Source organism: Pipistrellus kuhlii, unplaced genomic scaffold, assembly GCF_014108245.1.
Source record: "Pipistrellus kuhlii isolate mPipKuh1 unplaced genomic scaffold, mPipKuh1.p scaffold_m20_p_3, whole genome shotgun sequence".
NCBI lineage: Eukaryota > Metazoa > Chordata > Mammalia > Chiroptera > Vespertilionidae > Pipistrellus > Pipistrellus kuhlii.
This window is the reverse complement of record NW_023425529.1, coordinates 41,776,255-41,795,255: the sequence shown is the minus strand read 5'-3', so window position 1 is coordinate 41,795,255 and position 19,001 is coordinate 41,776,255. Positions and strand designations below refer to the sequence as shown.

Sequence of the window (19,001 nt, the reverse complement as noted above, 5' to 3'; positions counted from 1 at the left end):
CCTGGAAACCTGTTTAAAATGCAAATTCTTAGATCCTGCTCAGACACACTGAATCAAAAACTTCAGTGCAGAGCCCAGCAGTCTTTGCATTATCAAGTCACCCAGGTGACTCTGATGCGTCTTCAAGTTTGAGAATAACAATACAGATGACCACCAAGATCCTCCAGCTCTAATAAGTTATAACTCAATTATTTTGTATATTGTTGGTTGCGGTTTCTGGATTGAGCAAGATCCCCTGAGGAGGAGCTAAGTACTTCCCATTTTCCTAAATTGGGTTGGTGTTTACCATATTACATGCTAACAGAAGTCAAGAGTAAGTGTAGGAGTAAGGGGACAAGCAGGCATATTGAATATGCAAGAAGATGCCTGTATGTGTATCCTGGTTATGTTTCTGTGCTGTGCCTAGAAACACATATCCTTTATCGACCCACTGACATGTGAGAAGTGCCCAAAGTCCCTGTGTCAAAAATAAATACATTAATTCAATTCTTTCCTCATTACCCCCCCCCTAAAAAATTCCTGTTCTTCTTCCCATGTCCTCTAATTCTGTAAATGATCTTGCCACCTTTCCTTACTTTATCCCCTTTAATCAGGTCATCAATTTCATAACTTCTGTCTGGAATGCCCTTCATATAAGTCCTCACCATCCTCTCTGTTATTACCCTGGTCCGGGCCCTCATCTTTCTCCTCATGGGTATTGGCTTCATTTAGGTCTTGCTGCCTCCAGCCCCAACCTCTCTCTGTACATCCTTATCCACAAGGCTACCGGTGTGATCCTTACAAAGCACAGTTCTCCTCATGGTACAGCCCTCCCCCCAAGCCCTCAAGGAAACAGCAAAAGTTCCATTGCTTATTGCAGTGTTTCCCAAACTTTGTTTTTCCATGATTATGTCCATGGTCCCTTTCCATCCATAAAATTATAAATTATTTTATATTTTTCTCTAGTTCAACTGATGTTTCATATATATATATATATATTGATTTTTTACGGAGGAAGAGAAAGGGATAGAGAGTTAGAAACATCGATGAGAGAGAATCATTGATCAGCTGCCTCTTGCACACCCCCTACTGGGAATGTGCCCGCAACCACATGCCCTGGACTGGAATCGAACCTGGGATCTTTCAGTCCACAGGCTGACGCTCCATCCACTGAGCCAAACCAGTTTGGGCTCAACTGATGTTTCTTACTACCAACTTTAGACTCTTCTAAGTAAGAATATTTATAAACTCAAAGTTTTGGCATTACAGCTATTGTTTTTCCTACCATACATTACAAGTATAATACATAATGCCCGGCGAGTGTGGCTTAGTGGTTGAGCATCGAATCATGAATTAAGAGGTCACCAGTTCGATTCCTAGTCAGGGCACATGTCCAAGTTGTGGGCTCCATCCCCAGTATGGGGTGTGCAGTAAGCAGCTGCTCAATGATGTTTCTCTCTCATTGATGTTTCTTTTTTTCTTTCTTTTTTTTTTTTTAAATCAATCTTTATTGTTCATATTATTACAAAGGTTCCTCATTTCTTCCCCCCTCCACCAGGTTTCCACCCTCATTTCTTCCCCCCTCCACCAATGTCATACCCCACCCTCTACCCCCTCCCCATCCCCCATTGTCCTCATCCATAGGTGCACAGTTTATGTTCAGTCTCTTCCTCCCTCCCTTTCCCCGATAGTAAATCCCTTTTCAGATAGTAAATCTGTTACTTAGCATTTTCTCATATCAATAATACCTCCACATGCCCAATGATACACTTCACACAAAAGACATTTCCAAATAGGTCAACCAGCCTCATCCAGGCCCCACCCAAGGCACTCACAGATCAACACCCCAGCGCTATACTAACTCAACACATCCAGATTCTTTTCCTTTTTAAAAAAATATATTTTATTGATTTTTTTCAGAGAGGAAGGGAGAGAGATAGAGAGCTAGAAACATCAATGAGAGAGAATCATTGATCAGCTGCCTCTTGCACAACCCTTACTGGGGATGTGCCCGCAACCAAGGTACATGCCCTTGACCGGAATCGAACCTGGGACCTTTCAGTCCACAGGCCAATGCTCTATCCACTGAACCAAACCGGTTTTGGCTCTAATTGATGTTTCTATCTCTCTCTCCCTCTCCCTTCCTTTCTCTCTAAAAATCAATAAAAACATATTTTTTTAAAGTATATATTTTTAAAAAGTTTGTGTATTACCTAAGTTACATTATATACCATTAGTGATTCAGGGACCAAGGTCTGCCTCTTGGAGACAAATTTGGGTGGAAAAAAGTAGAAAAACAAACAGTATATAAGGCATCTTTTACTTATCTTTACATCCCTAGTATGCAACACATAGTCAGAGTGCCTGGAACAAAGTAGGAGATGAATACAAATTTTTGTTTTTTTAATCCTCAGCAGAGGATCTTTTTTTTTTTTTAACTGATTTTTAGAAAGGATGGAAGAGAGAGAGAGAGAGAGAGAGAGAGAGAGAGAGAAGAGAGAGAGAGAAAGAAATGAGAGAGATAGGTCAATTGGTTGCCTCCTGCACCAAAGGGCCAGGGATCAAACCTGTAACCCAGGTACATGCCCTTGATGGGAATTGAACTTGAGACCCTCTGGTATGCCGGCTGATGCACTAAAGGACTAGCCACACTAGCCAGGGTGGAGATAGATACATTTTTATGGAATTTAATTGAATCCAGTTCTTCTATCTTACAGTGCTTAAGACTCAATCTGGTATCACTACCAACCTCATTCAGGACCAATTATCCAACCTAAAATTGCTGATTTGTAAGAAACTTCTTTTACCCAGTAGAAAAGGTATTTGGGTTCCTTTCTGAGGCCAGATTAAGAAATGGCTTTTTGAGCCAAAATCAGTTTGGCTCAGTGGTAGAGTGTCAGTCTGCAGACTGAAAGGTCCCAGGTTCGAAAAGAAATAACTTCTGTGTGCTACCCATATGACTAAGTCTCAGTTTCCACATCTGTAAGATAATAGCTACCCATCATTCAAGTCTCAGGTAAAAATGTCACCTTCTCAAAAGTTCTAGGATATCACATAAAAAAAGAATGTCATACCCCAAGTTACTCGCTAGCCAATTTAATGTCTTATGTTTTTTTCTCATTACAGTTATACTTAAAATTTAAAAAAATATATTTTGATTTTTTTACAGAGAGGAAGAGAGAGGGACAGAGAGCTAGAAACATCGATGAGAGAGAAACATTGATCAGCTGCCTCCTGCACACTCCCTGCTACCCTGTTTCCCCTAAAATAAGACAGTGTCTTGCCAAAACCGGTTTGGCTCCATGGATAGAGCATCGGCTTGAGGACTGAAGGGTCCCGGGTTCAATTCTGGTCAAGGGCCTGTACCTTGGTTGCGGGCATATACCTTGGGCATATTCCCAGTAGGGGGTGTGCAAGAGGCAGCTGATTGATGACTCTCTCTCATCGATGTTTCTAACTCTCTATCTCTCTCCCTTCCTCTCTGTACAAAATCAATAAAATATATTTTTTTTTAAAAAAGAAAGAAAATAAGACAGTGTCTTATATTAATTTTTGCTCCCAAAGATGTGCTAGGTCTTATTTTCAGGGGATGTCTTATTTTTCCATGAAGAAGAATACGGTACACATTTATTGTTAAATGAAAATAAAGGAAATTTATTACCTGTGTATGGTACGGTAGTATGGTAGTTGTCAACACAAACCAGACAAACTGTGAATCCTACAGTATCAAGAATTTACTCATTTATTCAATGACAATCATGTCACCATCTTCTGGAACATCATCATAACAATCCAATTCCTGAATTTCCTGGTGAATTTTTTGTGACTCCATTTCTTTCAGAATCAGTGGACCAAATCTCTCATGTTTAGCCTGGGGGGGCCTTATTTTTGGTGGATGCCTTATATTTCACTCAGAAAGAAACCTGAAAGTAGGTCTTATTTTCGGAGGATGTCTTATTTTCGGGGAAACACGGGTAGATATGTGTCTGAAACCAAGGTACGTGCCCTTGACTGAAATTTAACCTGGGACTTTTCAGTCCGAAGGCAGACGCTCTATTCACTGAGCCAAACCAGTTTTGGCAGTGAGGGAGATTTTTAGAAACAAAATTCAGATTATGTCTTGCCCCAACTTAAACATCATCAATAGCTTTCTAGATACTATAATTAGCCCAAACTCCTTTATATGGTCCGGTCCCTGGCATCCTCTTAGGCTTCATCTGCTTTAGTTTAGCTGGTCTTCCTTCCCCTCTCCTTCCCTCCCCTCCTCTCCCCTCCCCTCCCCTCCTCTCCCTTCCCCTCCCCTCCCCTCCCCTGCCCTCCCCTCCCTCCCCCTCCCCTCCTCTCCCCTCCCCTCCCCTCCTCTCCCTTCCCCTCCCCTCCCTTCCCCTCCCTTTCCTTCCATCCTCTCTCCTCTCTTCCCCTCCCCTCCCCTCCCCTCCCCTTCCTTTCCCTTCCATCCCCACTCCTCCCTTTCCCTTCCATCCCCTCCCTTCTTTCCTCCTTCCCCTATTTACCTTCCTTTAATCTCCTCCACCCAGCCCCTACCCCCAAGGCCTTTACCACATTATTGTCTGTGTCCATGGGCTATGCATATAAATATATGTTTTTTGGTTTATCTCTTCTTGTTCCCCACCCCCCAATATGTCAGTCTGTTCCATGCTTCCATGCCTCAGGTTTTACTTTGTTGGTCAATTCATTTTGTTCATTAACTCCCACAAATAAGTGAGATCATGTGATATTTGTCTTTGTCTTTCTGTGATTGGCTTATTTCACTTAGCATAATAGTTTCCAGATATACCCATGCTGTCTCAAAGAGTAAGAGATTCTTTTTTCTTTTTTTTTTCTTTTTTTTTTTTTTTAACAGCTGCATGATATTCCATTGTGTAAATGTACCACAGTTTTTTATTTATTCATCTACTGATGGGCACTTGGGTTATTTCCAAATCTTAGCTATTGTAAATAGCGCTGCTATGAATATAGGGGTGCATACATTCTTTCCAATTGGTGTTTCGGAGTTTTTAGGATATATTCCAAGAAGTGGGATCACTGGGTTAAACAGCAATTCCATTTTTAAAAAATCATATTTTTATTGATTTCAGAGAAGGAGAGGAGAGAGAAACATCAGTAATAAGAGAGAATCATTACTCGATTACCTCCTGCACACCCCCTACTGGGGATTAAGCCCACATCCCAGACATGTATCCTGACCAGTATTGAACAATGACCTCCTGATTCACAGGTTGATGCTCAGCCACTGAGCCATGACGGCTGGGTGGCAGTCCATTTTTAATTTTTTGAAGAAACTCCATACTGTTTTCTGTAGTGTCTGCACCAGTCTGCATTCCTACCAGTAGTGAACTAGTGTTCCCTTTTCTCCATATCCTCACCAGCACTTGTCTGTTGATTTATTTATGATAGCCATTCTGACAGGTGTAAGGTGTTATGCAGAAGATGAAACTAGACGACCAACTTACACCATACAGAAGAATAAACTCAAAATGGATTAAAAAAAACTTAAATATAAGTCATGAAGCCATGAAAACCCTAGAAGAAAACTTAGGCAGTAAAATATCAGATATCTCATGTAGCAGAATTTTCATCCATGCAACTCTTGGACTGAGAGATGCAACTGCTATTTAACAAGGTGGTCAGACAAGGACTCTCCAAGGAGGTGACATTGGTGCGCAGATTTAAAAAATATATATATATTTTATTGATTTTTTACAGAGAGGAAGAGAGAGGGATAGAGAGTTAGAAACATTGATGAGAGAGAATAATCGATCAGCTGCCTCTGGCACACCCCATACTGGGGATGTGCCCAAAACCAAGGTACATGCCCTTGACTGGAATTGAACCCAGGACCTTTCAGTCCATAGGCTGACGCTCTATCCACTGAGCCACTGGTGGTGCTCAGATCTTTTGTGCTGATTCCTTTGGTTCACACTTGGAGTTCCCATATTTGTGCTTCACAGCGCCAGTGATGAAACAATCAGAGTCATGCAGCACCAAATATGTGGTAGGCAGTGGGAAAGGCACCATGTGCCTGACAGGTGGGGTCAGACCAAACCTGAGTTCAGCAACCTTGGTACATAGTTCTGGCTAGGAAAGAATTCAGAACAAGACCCAAACTGTAAGAGAACATTTTTTAAATAAATTACAGAGATAGAAAAAATAATTCCCAGGAGAAATAGGCTTAGGAAACAAGTTCTAGAGGTAAAGGAAGGGCCCCTGGAGTAAGAAGCTGATGGTGCCTTGGGAGGAGGAATCGGGGGAAGGGGAAGAGAAAGGGAAATAGAGAGGGAAGGAAAAGGCATGGGTATGCTCCCTGGAGGGAGAGCCAATACAAACATATTTTTAAAAGAGAAAAGAATGATCGCTGTTTTAGTGGCAGGCAGAACAGTAATGGACTCTTCTGTGGAAATCTTGTGTTAGCAAGCTTCTTATTGTCATTCAGACCTGAGTTTAAACTAGGCTTCCTTTGAGCAGAGGTATCACTAGCCTGCTGGGCTGGCATGGCTCAGTAGTTGAACATTCACCTATGAACCAGGTCACGGTTCAATTCCTTGGGTCAGGGCACATTCCCGGGTAGTGGGCTTAATCCCCAGATTGAGTGTGCAGGAGGCAGCTGATCAGTGATTCTCTCTCATCATTGATGTTTCTATCTCTCTCTCCTTCTCCCTTCCTCTCTGAAATCAATAAAAATATATTTTAAAAAGTATCACTGGTCTAAAATGGTCATTTCTTATTACACTACCTTTTACAGCACTTATCATAATATTACTTAATGTTTCCTTGTTTATTATATCTTTGCCTCTTCCCAACTATGTTTTTAAAATACATAACATTTTATTATTATATATTTTTATCTATTCCAGAGAGAAAGGGAAAGGTTGAGATAGAAATATTAATGATGAGAGAAAATCATTGATTGGCTGCCTCCAACTGGGGGCCAAGCCCAACCTGGGCATGTGCCCTTGACTGGGATGGAACCCAGGACCTTTCAGTCTGCAGGTTGATGCTCTATCCACTGAGCCAAACCAGCTGGGACCCAACTAGGTCCAACTAGGTTTTGTTTCATGAGCACAGAAAACTTGTTTGTCATATTCATCACTCTATCCCCAAAGCTAGAGCAATGCCTGGAACATATAGTATATGCTTAATAGCTATTTGTTGAATAAATAAATGTTGATTATGATGATGACAAAGAATCCTCGAACGACCTGGCCATAAATTCTAACAATTCTCCCAAGAGTAATAATTGCAGTTCCGAAGTTAGATCCCGGGAGAAAGTGGAAACTTGACAATAAAAGTCTGGGGCAGAAGGCTGGGGGAAGCAGAGGGAATATATTAGAAGTTTGGCCTTTTGTTCCTATTCAAGGACCTCAGATATCTTGCAAAAGGAAGTCCTATAATCTTTTGATCAGAAATTCCAGGCCAGCCACAATGGATGTGTTTTATCCATGATTCTTTGCAGCCACTTTTGCTAAGTCGCAAATACGCAAACACCTCTAGGACCCTGGGTTCCTTTCTGTTTCTTTATGAATGAACCGGCTCCAGTCTGCGCACGCGCAGCTCCCGGTTCTCCCGCTACACGTGAGGCCCACCCTTTCCTCCCGCTGGTGGCCCCGCCCCAATGTTTTCTAATAGACCAATAGGAAGCGGTCTGGGGGGCGGAGCCCGGCGCGACGCGGCATACTAGTTCTCCCGGCGCGCCTCTCCCTCGCTTTAGTCTTGCTGTGTTGTGATCACGTGGCGAGCTCCGGGCGCGGCGCTTGTTTTGGTTTCTCTCTAGCCTGGCCCTTGCACCTTCTAGAGAGCTTTTCTGAGCCAGTGGCTGCATCTGTCTTCACTGTGACCTCCTCTTCTTAGGGCTTTCCCAGCCCGCAGTTCTGCAAGCCCTTCGGGGCCGACCCCTGCCATGCCGCTGGTCCGCTATCGCAAGGTGGTCATCCTCGGGTACCGCTCTGTAGGTGAGTCTCCGCCCTGGGGAGAGCATGGACGCACCGCTGCTTTGTGGCCAGAGGAGGCGCGCTGCCGCGGGAACGCGACTAAGGGAGGAATGGTGGCATCGTTAGAATGGAGATGTAGAGCGAGGATTGAAAGGATATTGGAGGAAAGCCTGGGGGTGGTTATAGTGTGTGGAGAGCTGCAGGAAGCGGAATATAGAAGGGTTAATGTGGACTTGGCTGTAGGAATACCGGCGTGATCTCCAGCATTAGTCTTGGGGGTAGGGATGGGGATCAGCGTTTGATGGCAGGGCGTGGTCTGTGTTGGGTAAGTCGCAGGTGTCCGGGTGAGGGACAGACTTGATCCTAAGGAATCTCGGAAATTCCCAGGGATGGGGTGGGGAAAGGACGCAGAAAAGGCTTCCTGCAGAGCTACTGAATGCATCCGGTGGCCTAGGTGCAGAGATCCAGGGAGAAAGGAGGGTTGAGGGTAGGCTAAGGGCAAGTATTGCATGGGGCATTCACTGACTAGGGTGCTCATTTGGGGTCCCCTTTATTCTTGGGCTACAGCTCAAAAGGACAGAGGGTGTGAATGTGGATAGCTAATTGTATACTACCACTGCTTTCTACAGGAAAGACATCTTTGGCACATCAATTTGTGGAGGGCGAGTTCTTGGAAGCCTATGATCCTACAGTGGATAATAGTGAGTGAACTTCTCCCTGGGGGTTGGGCAGTAAGGGAGGGCTTGGGTGCCCCACCCAGCTCTATAATATGGGATTACCCTGACGCCAAGGAATAATTTAATTGTATTATTTGATTAGGCATTAAATCTAATCTCTTCTCTAGCAGTCCTTTCTATGAGTGGAGCCAGAGTATGGATTTTGCAAGATGCTGAGTCCAGAATGGTGCAGATGTAAACAATAAAAATCTTAATATTTTCTCTCCAGTTTCCTGGAGAACTCCCTGGACCTAGTCCATCTGTGTCTCCCCCCGGGATTAAAAATGTATGGGGGTGCTAAAACCGATTTGGCTCAGTGGATAGAGCTTCAGCCTGCGGACTGAAGGGTCCCAGGTTCGATTCTGGTCAAGGGCATGTACATTGGTTGCGGGCACATTCCCAGAAGGGTGTTTGCAAGAGGCAACTGGTTGATGTTTCTCTCTCATCGATGTTTCTAACTCTCTATCCCTCTCCCTTCCTCTCTGTGGAAAATCAATAAAATATATTTTAAAAAATGTGTGGGGGTATACATTGCTAGCCATACAAAGCACCTCACAGTTAAGTTTTCTTTTCTTTACAGCTTACAGCAAGATAGTGACTCTTGGCAAAGACGAGTTTCACCTACACCTGGTGGACACAGCAGGGCAGGTACTAGTTTGGGGTAGGGTATTTAAATGTGGTAGTTCAGTCCCGAGAGATGAAATCTGGTAACCTCTGTGTTTCATTCATAAATTAGTATTTAAAGAAAAGCATTTTAGCATCTGGTAGTGGGTAGAACTTGTTGGAGCTACTCAATAAATACTTGTTGAATAAAAGTGACTGGAATAGGGAGTCCCCCAGGGAGGGTACCAGGATACAGTCCACCAACCTTTGTCATCTGAGTATTATGGATCTAGGTATTGATATTTCTTTTTCTTATCAGGATGAGTACAGCATTCTGCCCTATTCATTCATCATTGGGGTCCATGGTTATGTGCTTGTGTATTCTGTCACCTCTCTGCATAGGTAAGTGACCAAGGTTGGGAGTAGGGGACTTTTGAGGATCTGAGGGTTATGGCTCATTTCTTTTTTCTTTTTCTTTTTCTTTTTTTTTTTTTTACTTAAATCCTTATTGAAAGTACTACATATGTCCTCCCCTTCCCCCCATTGACCTATCTAACCCACTTCCAACCCCCCTCCCCAGGCCTTCACCACCCTGTTGTCTTTGTCCATGGATTATACATATATGCATACAAGTTCTTTGGTTAATCTCTTCCCACCCACCTTCCCCGCCTTCCTTCGGAGATTCCGCAGTCTGATAGCTCCATTTCTTGTTTTTAAAGCTTCCACGTCATTGAGAATCTGTACCAAAAGTTACATGAAGGCCATGGGAAAACTCGGTAAGTGGACCTAGGGAATAGAGACACAATGTGGATACTGCAGCATGGGAGAGAGCAGAAGGGAATTCTGGTTTAAGTTAGAGAGGAGGCTGGGACGAGATCCTGTCTGGTCTGATGGGGAGTTGTCCAGCCCTGATGTGAAGGAGGTTGGGGTTCATGGGTGGTTGGAGGGGATCCTGTGGTAACTATTGTTTCCTCATAGGCTGCCGGTGGTGCTAGTGGGGAACAAGGCAGATCTCTCTCCAGACAGGTATGGTAATCTCTGAAGCTCAAGATGATGGAAAGTAAGCTGGGCTAGAAATCAATCAAGCTCTGGTTCTGGCTCTGCCACTGACTTGAACCAAGTCATTTCACCTCTTTTTGTTTCTAACTTAAAGGTTAGGACATAACACTTCAGTTTTCAAAAGTTTTAATTTCATATTTCAAGCCTTAGTTCCAGGCTTCTTCGTTTTACTTATATTTTCTCCTTCCCCAACCCTCTTTCTAAATATTGGAAGTGGGATGGGTTAGAAAAAAAATCTAGATTTTATAAAGATTTTGCAGTCCTGGCCAGTATTGCTCAGTTATTAGAGTATCGGCTTTTGGACCCAAGGGTTGTGGGTTTGATTCTCAGTGAAAGGCATGTACCTTGGTTTAATCCCTGCCAGTCAGGGCAGGTGCAGGAAGCCACCAATCCATGTGCCTCACGTGTCTCTCATCAGTTTCTTTCTCTTTACTCCCCTCCCCCTTCCTCCCTCTCTTCTACTCTCTCTAAAAGTCTATGAAAAAAATAACTTCAGGTGAGGATTAAAAAAAAAAGCTCTAGCTGGTTTGGCTCAGTGGACAGAGTGTTGGCCTGCAGACTGAAGGGTCCCAGGTTCAGTTCCAGTCAAGGGCACATACCCAGTTTGCGGGCTTGATCCTCAATAGGGGGTGTGCAGGAGGCAGCCAATCAATGATTCTCTCTTATCATTGATGTTTCTGTCTCTCCCTCTTCCTCTCTCTGTATATTTATCTTTTTTAATTTAAAAAAGAAAAGATTTTGTAGAGAACATGGGGACATTGCTATCTTCCATCTTCATGCCCCAAATTTGCTTCCAGGGAGGTCCAGGCAATTGAAGGGAAGAAACTGGCAGAGTCATGGGGTGCGACATTCATGGAATCATCAGCTCGAGAGAATCAGGTGATGGATCTGAAAATTAGGAAGATGGTGGGGGTGGCGGTATTTTTTCCTACTGAAGTGCTTGGTGGTGGGGATGGTGGAGAGGGGGGTATTCACCTCAGAGCTGGGTGGTACTATTGGCAATGAACTAACTTTTTTTGTCCTGAATCTCTATCCCATGCAGCTGACTCAAGGCATCTTCACCAAAGTCATCCAGGAGATTGCCCGTGTGGAGAATTCCTACGGGCAAGAGCGCCGCTGCAGTCTCATGTGAACCCTCAAGCATGGGGTAGCTGCCTGGATTCTTCCCCTGCCACTTGCCAGGCCACAGGGGGGCAGGTCCTCAGGACTTCACGGGTATGGTTGCCAGCTGTGTCCTGGCCCTCTGGGCACACAGTATGGTACCCTCACGTTTGCACACTTTCCCCAGGCTCCAGTGGCCTGGTTGTCAATGTTTACAAAAGGGGCAAGGATGTCTAATGGGCACTGGCCTCTGTTTTTGCTAAATGAATTCTTATAACCTGCAGGGTTGCGATATGAGTCCTGGGTATTCAGGACCCAGTCTCCTATGTAGGTTTGGGATGTTGGCTGGGTGAAGGGAGTTAGGGACTCTAGAAGTGGAGCTAGTTCCTTGGGGTGACAATGTATATATGCAAATAAACTGAGAAATCTTTTTGTAGTTGACTTCTCTGTATATGGGAGAACACAGCGCCAGTATCTCATTTTCCAAGGATTGATGACTGTGGTCTTTGGTGAGGATTCCGGGCTAATTTCTTTCCTCCTACCTTGTCCTATTCCTTACTTCTCACTCATTCAGGACAATTGCCCTAAGACTTCCTTTACAGGTACCATTGGGCTGCCACACCCATCCAAGTTTGTAACTACAGAAACAGTACCCTCTAGTGGCCACCTGCCACAACGGACCTAGCTTCTCTCATGGGCCTTGGCATTTGCTAGAACTCTGAGAAAAGGTAGGGTTTGGGGAAGAGGAAGGAATCCCCTCCTTCCTAATGATGTAAGAATCAAGAATGAGTATAGAGGCAGGGACTAAACTTTTGTGAAGATTTGGTATTTCTAAGAGAATTGAGTAAAGTAAGAAATAATGCCTCTGGTGTGTATCCATCCTCCTGTAACCCCTTGTCTATAGTTGCCTTTCTTTAAAACAGATTTTCTTTACTATTTCCATACCTTTGGTGACCTTTTGATGCCTTTCACATCTTTGAAATTGTGCTCTGTTTTTATTTTATTTTATTATTATTTTTTAAAATATATTTTATTGACTTTTTACAGAGAGGAAGGGAGAGAGAGAGCTAGAAACGCTGATGAGAGAGAAACATCGACCAGCTGCCTCTTGCACACCCCCTACCGGGGATGTGCCCGCAACCAAGGTACATGCCCCTGACCAGAATCGAACCTGGGACCTTTCAGTCCGCAGACCGACGCTCTACCACTGAGCCAAACCGGTTTCGGCTTGTGCTCTGTTTTTAGGCATCAAGGCTATTGCTTCTGTCCTTATTGGCCCACCACCTCAATAGGACGATGGATATATTTCAGCTAAGAAGGTTTGGTCCTATATATATACAGTTTCTGTGCCTACCCCCTACTTCCCACCAGCCTTAGGGCTTAATTGGCTGTATATCTCCTCCAAGGAATTACCTAAATGGCATCCTTCACAGGAGGGCATAAACTTCTGCCAACTGGGGGAGACTGAGGTATTATTAGTTGGGGAGGATGGACAAAATCTAGTTGTGATTTTTAGCTGTGATCTTGCTAGTGCTTGGCTCTAGGCTAGTTGGACTTATAGTTGGGGATAATTGTCATGCTGGTTTCTAGAAACCCTGACAACTGCTTTGCACCTCTGATCCAAAATCTAAAAAGAAATAAGGGCTGTTGGAAGAAGCATACTGCAAAGAGCAATCTTAATGACTTAGAAGTCTATTTAGGGTTGTCATCGCCCTCTCTCCTTACATTAAATTAGGTCCTATTGCACATCTCACCTGGAACACTCATTACAGGCACCTGCCTTCCTGCTGCCATTTCCAGGAGGTTTGGTATAGGCTTTTGCCTGAGGGTTTCTAGAAGTGTATTGGTCAACTTCAAGACTGGATAGAAGTAAAGAATAGTGGTGAATGGCTGGGCTGGAATAATTACTCTTCCACTTAGTTGAGTAATCTTGCTTCAGCTCTGTGAGCCTCAAATTCTCATTTATGAAGTATAGTCAAACCTTCATAGGTTGATGTGAGAATTAAACAGGTGATATATGGAATGCTTAACACAGCTTCTCATATATAATAAGCCTTTATGAAATGGTAGCTATTTTGTTGTTGGAGGTCTTTCTGGTAGAGTCTACCTCCCTGCCTTTGGGTGCAGAGAGTAGGGGTGTGTGTGCCATTTCTCAGCTTTTGTCTTGATTTATATAGTCCACTATAGCTGGGATGGTTGTGGGATTACTGCTGGAACTTTTTGCTGAAATAGACCTGCATGGTCAGTGCAGGGCACAGATGCTATGTGGCTAGCACAGGGCACTCTTAGTCCTGATCCCTTCTATGACTCTGGCCAGTAGGGATTTAGATCTCCTGCACTCTTCAATATGGAAGCCACAAGTCACACATGGGTTTTTAAGTTTAATTTAGTATTTAAATTAAAAAGTTCCTCAGTTGTACCACCTCCATTTCAAAGTGTTCAATAGCTACATGTGGCCAAGTTATATTAGTGTACCTATAGTGCATATTAGTGTAGTTAAAATGCATTTCCATCATTGCACAAAGTTCTATTGGGTAGCACTGTAAATCCTTTCCCACAGAATTGGCCCTGCACCTGGTTTGCCTGCCTCTTTCTCCACATCTTCCTTAATATATATCCTCAATCCTAGGAAAAACATGGCCATTGTTTACTCATGGCTCTACTTCCCACTAGATGTGGTTTGTTGGACAATTTTACCCTGTCTCTTCACCTGTAATACAGACATAATCCACGTAATGCATAACTAAGAATATATAAAGTATCTAGTACATAATGAATTTGTCTCCTGACCATCCCTTGGGTACAGCTAAGACAGAAAAGGCATTCCATTCCTCATCTAGACTTATGGAGGGGGGGAGAAGGGGGGGAGAAGAGTGGTCTGCAGAGTGTTTGGGATCTGCAAACAGTACTCCAAACAGGTAGCACCCAGGATCCAAGGTATAGCCCCTCTAGTTTACTTAAAAAAATAAATAAATTAAGCGTGGGGGGTGGGGGGGAGAGACACAGGCCCTGAAGATCCAAAAAGCCTGGAGGTCGGGGCACCAGGGAAAGGAAGGGAACTACATTTATGTTTTGGTGGGGGAGGTGTGTGTGGTAAGGGGGGGGGGGGGGGTTACTGACAGTCTTATTTTCCTCACGAGGGGTTTTGAGAGTCAGAAGCAAGGACTCGTTCCGCTTTTTCTGGGTCCCCGAACGTGGCAAAAAGCCACCCTTTGCAGCGCCAGGCGCCGTGCCTCACTTTCTCCATTTGCGGACTCCAGTTCCCAAGATGCAGAGCAGCGGCCAATCTCCTGGCTCTTCTTCTGTCCCCCCCCACCCCCTCCTAGGAAAGATCGCTTCTGGTTAATGCAATGGGGCGGTTGGAGTTTCGGGGGACCTAGAACTCCACGGGAACGGAATTAGAAAGTGACAGAAGTCCTAGCTTCCCGATCCGGGCAGCGAAGGAGGCAGTCCCGGGGCCCGGGCGCCGAGGAGGGGGGCTTCATTCCCACGTGTCTCCCCGGCTGCCGCCCGGCGCCGTCGGGGTTAACGCGCGGCGGAGGGATCCCGCGGAGTGTGCGTAGAACTGCAGAGTCACAGCCTTTCCTCCCGACAGGGCCGTATCCCTCCGCTGCTCCGCTCCAACACAAAATAGGGCCAATCTTCTCCTTTCTCCCCTTCCCGAGTGGGGTCCCCCAGGCACAAGGGCCCCCCCTAGGTCTTGCGCCGGAGGCTTCCGGAATCTCCACGACCGCTGCCGAGACCTCGGGCCGGGAAATAGCCCCATCGCAGGAACCACCCTACCGGCCGAGCAGGAGGCGGAGGGGGGGAGGCGGAGCGGCGCCGCGCTGCACTACTTTCCTCTCCGGTTGCAAATGGCTGCCTCGTTCCCCACTTTCCGCTCAGTTTCCTGACCCCCCGGCGCCGGGAGCCGGGGTTGGGCCGTACACCTCTAGGCCCCCCGCGACCACAGCCAGCCGGGGGTCGAGGGAGTGTCGCCGAGATCAGAGCCGGCCAGGCCGGGGGCGGGGCAGCTCCGGAGGCCCGAGGGGAAGGGAGGCGAGCGCAGGGCCTGGAGCGGCCGGTGGAGAGCGGGCAGAGGGCTCGCACCGCCCGCCCCTTCCTCTTCCTCGCCCACCTACCCTCCTCCCTTCCCCGGGGGGGAGCCGAGGGTGGGGGGCTCGGAGCCGCCGAGGACAAGCGCTCGGGGTCGCTGGGTGTGTGTCAGGTCCAGCCCCGCGGCCCCGCCGGCCCCGCGTCGCCGTAGCTCGCGCGGCCCCGGGGCGCCGGCCCGGGCGGCGGGGAGAGGGGCTCCGGGCTCCGGCGAGGGGCTCCCGTGCCCTCCGGGCCGGCGCGGGGCGGCGCGGCGCTCCTTCCGGGCCGCTGGGGAGGCGCCTCGACGTTCCATCTGGAGAGCCTCGACGTCCAGCCCGAGCCCGGCGCCGGCGGCCGGGGCGCTGGCCCGGCCCGAGGACTGAGAGGCCGCCCGACGCCGCGGATGCGGAGCCTGCGCCCCCGAGATCAAAGCCGCCGCCGGTGCTCTCTTTGTGTCCGCTCGGGATTCGCCGCCCTCGGGCTGTCCATGGAAACCTAAACTGCTGGGACCTGAAGCACAGAACCGGTCTTTGGCTTCTTGCTTTTTTTTTTTTTTTTTTTTTTTGCTTTTTTTTTTTTTTTTCTTTTTTGGAGGGGAGGGTGGCCACTCCGACCTGGATTTACCGTTCTTGGCCACCCTAGGCCCCCCCGTGCGGGGGGCGGCTGTGATCGCTCTGGCGGTTGGAGGTCGGGGAGCGGCCCGGGCTCTGGCCATGTTCTCGGATGAGGATTTCTGGATCGCCCTGTGAAGAGGTGAGTGAAGTCCGTCCGGCCGAGGCCCAGAAAGGGTTGGACTGGGGGCACGGCCAGATGGACTGTCTTGGCCGGAGCTGGCCTTTAGGTTGGAGGAAGGGGTGCCAGGGCCGAGGAGGGTTCTTTTTGGCAGGGTCTGTCAAGGGAACCTGAGCCAGTGGCTGAGGCAGAACTGAGTGAGGCCTGGTGTCTTGGGGTGTGCCTCGTTCAAGACTGGGGCGTTCAGGGAACCACGGGAGTTTTAGAAAAACCTGGCCAGATCGCCTCACTGCCTGTTTATTTTTGTGTTGGGGGAGCTCGACTAAAGTAGGACCCAGGCCCCGATGCCAGCACCAAACCTCATCAACTACTGCTTCTCCCTTAGGGTTCCCTGTGGGCCTAGGGAACAGAATAACTTGGGAGGGTGGGGAGGGTGCCACTGCCGTCAGACTTACTGCCAGGCTGGACTTTAAGGTTGTTCTTGCCCATCGGGGTACTCGGAGCAGTCTCTGGGAGACTCAAGGAAGCCTAGATCCTTCACCAGGCCTTATTTGACTGTGGACCGGGGAAGAGTGTGTGGAAACTGACTAGTGTGTTGAAGGGGGTGGCTGGTGCAAGAAGGAGGTGGGGCTGGGGGCAGTCTGGCCTTGCTGGTCAACTTTAAAGTACCCCTGCCTGGCAAAGTGACCGCAGCGAGGCCTAGTGCTGTCTTAGCCTGGTTTGCCTCCCCTCCTCTCAGGATGGACATAATCTCTAGAGGATTATGGAGGAGGCAGTGGAGATTTGTTCCCTGGGAATGTGGGCTGCAAAAAATGGCTTTTGTGCCCCGCTTTCTCAGGACCTGGTGTGGCGAGCTGGTTGCTCATAAGTCCTTGGCCAATCCTGCAGGCCCAGGCCAGCCTCTCCAACCCTTTTTGATCAGGGAATGTTAACTGGCCCTCTGCTCCTGTCACAATCCTACAGAATAGAGGGGTGTATCTCTTTGGAGGAGAAATGCTCTGCAGAGCTGTTTCTGCAGAAGCTAGTGTTTCCAAACCTGTCCGAAGGTACTGAGAAGAAGGGGTGTACATGTGAGTGCAGGAAGAGTGCAGCATGAGCCTCATGCCTCTGGCCCTGGGCTGGGACAGCCCTTCTCACAGCTGTCATGCTGCCCAGCAGGGATTTGGCTGGTGTGTTTTACTCCTTCATTCCACCCCCTGAAACATACATCCTGGGCTAGATCTCTTTGAGCCTGATCTTGGGAAAGAGAAAATAGGGATTTTTGCCCTTGAAAGATTTCTGGATATTAACCCCAAGGTGGGAAGTGGCACAGGGGTGGTAGAGTGAGGTTAGCTGTCACCCATGCTCTCTGCCCCTGCCTCCTGTTGTCTGTCCTCAATGAACTTCCTTAGGAGGGGCCTCTCCCTGTTAGCTGTGGATTACCCCAGGATGACCCAGGGGCTGTCTAGAGCAGAGGTCGCCAACCGGTGGTCAGCGGACCACTGGTGGTTCGTGTGATGTCCGAAAGCTTGGCGACCGCTGGTCTAGAGGGTCTACAGGACTAGTGTTGCTATTTGGATTCTTCCTAGAGGGTCACCCCAAAATGAGGGTGGGGAGAGGTGTGGTTTGATTCTCAGGTTGGGAACCAGGAAGTCCTGAGTCCTACAGAAGTTGTTCACTCAAGAGCCCGCTTCAGCCTTTCACCCCTCCAAGCCTCCATTTCCCCCTTGGCTGGGAAAATGGAGTTAAAGCTATTGCTCTGGGTTAGAGGCAGAGAGGAAAGTGTGCCACCCTGCCTTCTTCCTTGCTGTTTTGGGCTTCGTAGACCTAGGACTAAGGGGAGCCACAGTTTTACTCCTTAGATCTGTACTTAAGGGGGAACTCTAGTTACCTGGAGGAAGCCTAGCCAGGCATTAGCTCATTTAAAAAAACCCTTGATGTATATATGTGTGTGTATGGTTTCTGGCTGTGAATGATGGGACAGGGAACCTGTGGTATTTATTTGTTTAGATGTTCAGGGGCCTGACACTGGGACTCAGCATTGGGGTGCAGGTGCCAGGCTGCAGGGGTAAGGAAATGGGGCTTAGGTTTCTTGGAGGTATGGTATGGTATGGTATAGTATATAGATATAGTATAGCTTGGAGAACATTCTCTTCACTTTGGATCTCTCATCTTCCGTGACTCCATGAGTAAGGCTGTGGTTTTGGAGGATGTTGGTACTCTGTCTCCCAAGGCTGGATGCTGGTGGTTTCTGTACCTCCTCAGGCTTACCAGCTTGAGAGGGCTGTGCTCCGAGGAGGGCAGAGGAATTTGTCCCTCTGGCCTTGTGTGAAGCAGTCTTCCTCCCACCCACTGTATTATCACTGTTGCTTTTTATTTGTGACTCCTTGGACTTAACTTTAAGAGCAGAGCAGGTGGAAGATCTTTGGGGGCATACAGTAAAAATCACATATTTAGGAAACTTTGGAGCTTTCTGGGTGTGTTCAAGCCTTGAAAGACTGAACAGGAAGAGGGGCCTGGCTGGTGCCCTGAACTCCAGCCCCCACTCCTCATAGGTGGCTTCTAAGGGCCCCTTGAAGGTGCAGAGCAGCTTTTCTTGGGCCTGCCAGATAACCACCTTGCTTTCCTTTCAGGTGTGGCTGTATGGTAGGTTTTGGAAAGAGATGATGTGGGAATGGAGGGAACAGGCATCAAATGATACTTCACTTTTCTAATCTAGTAGGTTCTGATAGTTTTTGGGGAATAAAATAAAATTTCCTGTGACATGTCACAGAGGCTCATTATTATCTCTGGAAGTGGAGTGTGAGTT

The 19,001-nt window shown here is 47.2% G+C and overlaps 2 protein-coding genes across 2 annotated transcripts in view; both read left to right on the top strand.

Annotated features, from left to right (window-relative positions):
- Positions 1–7,611: 7,611 nt before the first annotated feature.
- RHEBL1 (RHEB like 1) lies at positions 7,612–12,351 on the top strand. Its single transcript, XM_036458656.2, has 8 exons — positions 7,612–7,949; positions 8,558–8,629; positions 9,225–9,292; positions 9,567–9,649; positions 9,967–10,023; positions 10,226–10,273; positions 11,104–11,185; positions 11,349–12,351. The coding sequence occupies exons 1-8, from the start codon at positions 7,898–7,900 to the stop codon at positions 11,436–11,438; spliced, it is 552 nt and encodes a 183-aa protein (XP_036314549.1). The 5' UTR covers positions 7,612–7,897; the 3' UTR covers positions 11,439–12,351.
- Positions 12,352–16,065: 3,714 nt separating this feature from the next.
- The window catches only part of KMT2D (lysine methyltransferase 2D), a 40,088-nt gene continuing 37,152 nt past the window's right edge, over positions 16,066–19,001 (top strand). The window contains exon 1 of the mRNA XM_045587940.1: positions 16,066–16,234. The gene's annotated coding sequence lies outside the window, so the exon portion shown is untranslated. The remainder of the gene's footprint in view (positions 16,235–19,001) is intronic.

What these genes read in the sequence shown, in the direction of transcription:
- RHEBL1 (XM_036458656.2), top strand. Translation starts at nt 7,898, where the DNA reads ATGCCGCTGGTCCGCTATCGCAAGGTGGTCATCCTCGGGTACCGCTCT. An exon ending in TGATCCTACAGTGGATAATA is followed by an intron (nt 8,630 to 9,224) that starts GTGAGTGAACTT and finishes TTTTCTTTACAG; the next exon opens with CTTACAGCAAGATAGTGACT. An exon ending in GCAGATCTCTCTCCAGACAG is followed by an intron (nt 10,274 to 11,103) that starts GTATGGTAATCT and finishes ATTTGCTTCCAG; the next exon opens with GGAGGTCCAGGCAATTGAAG.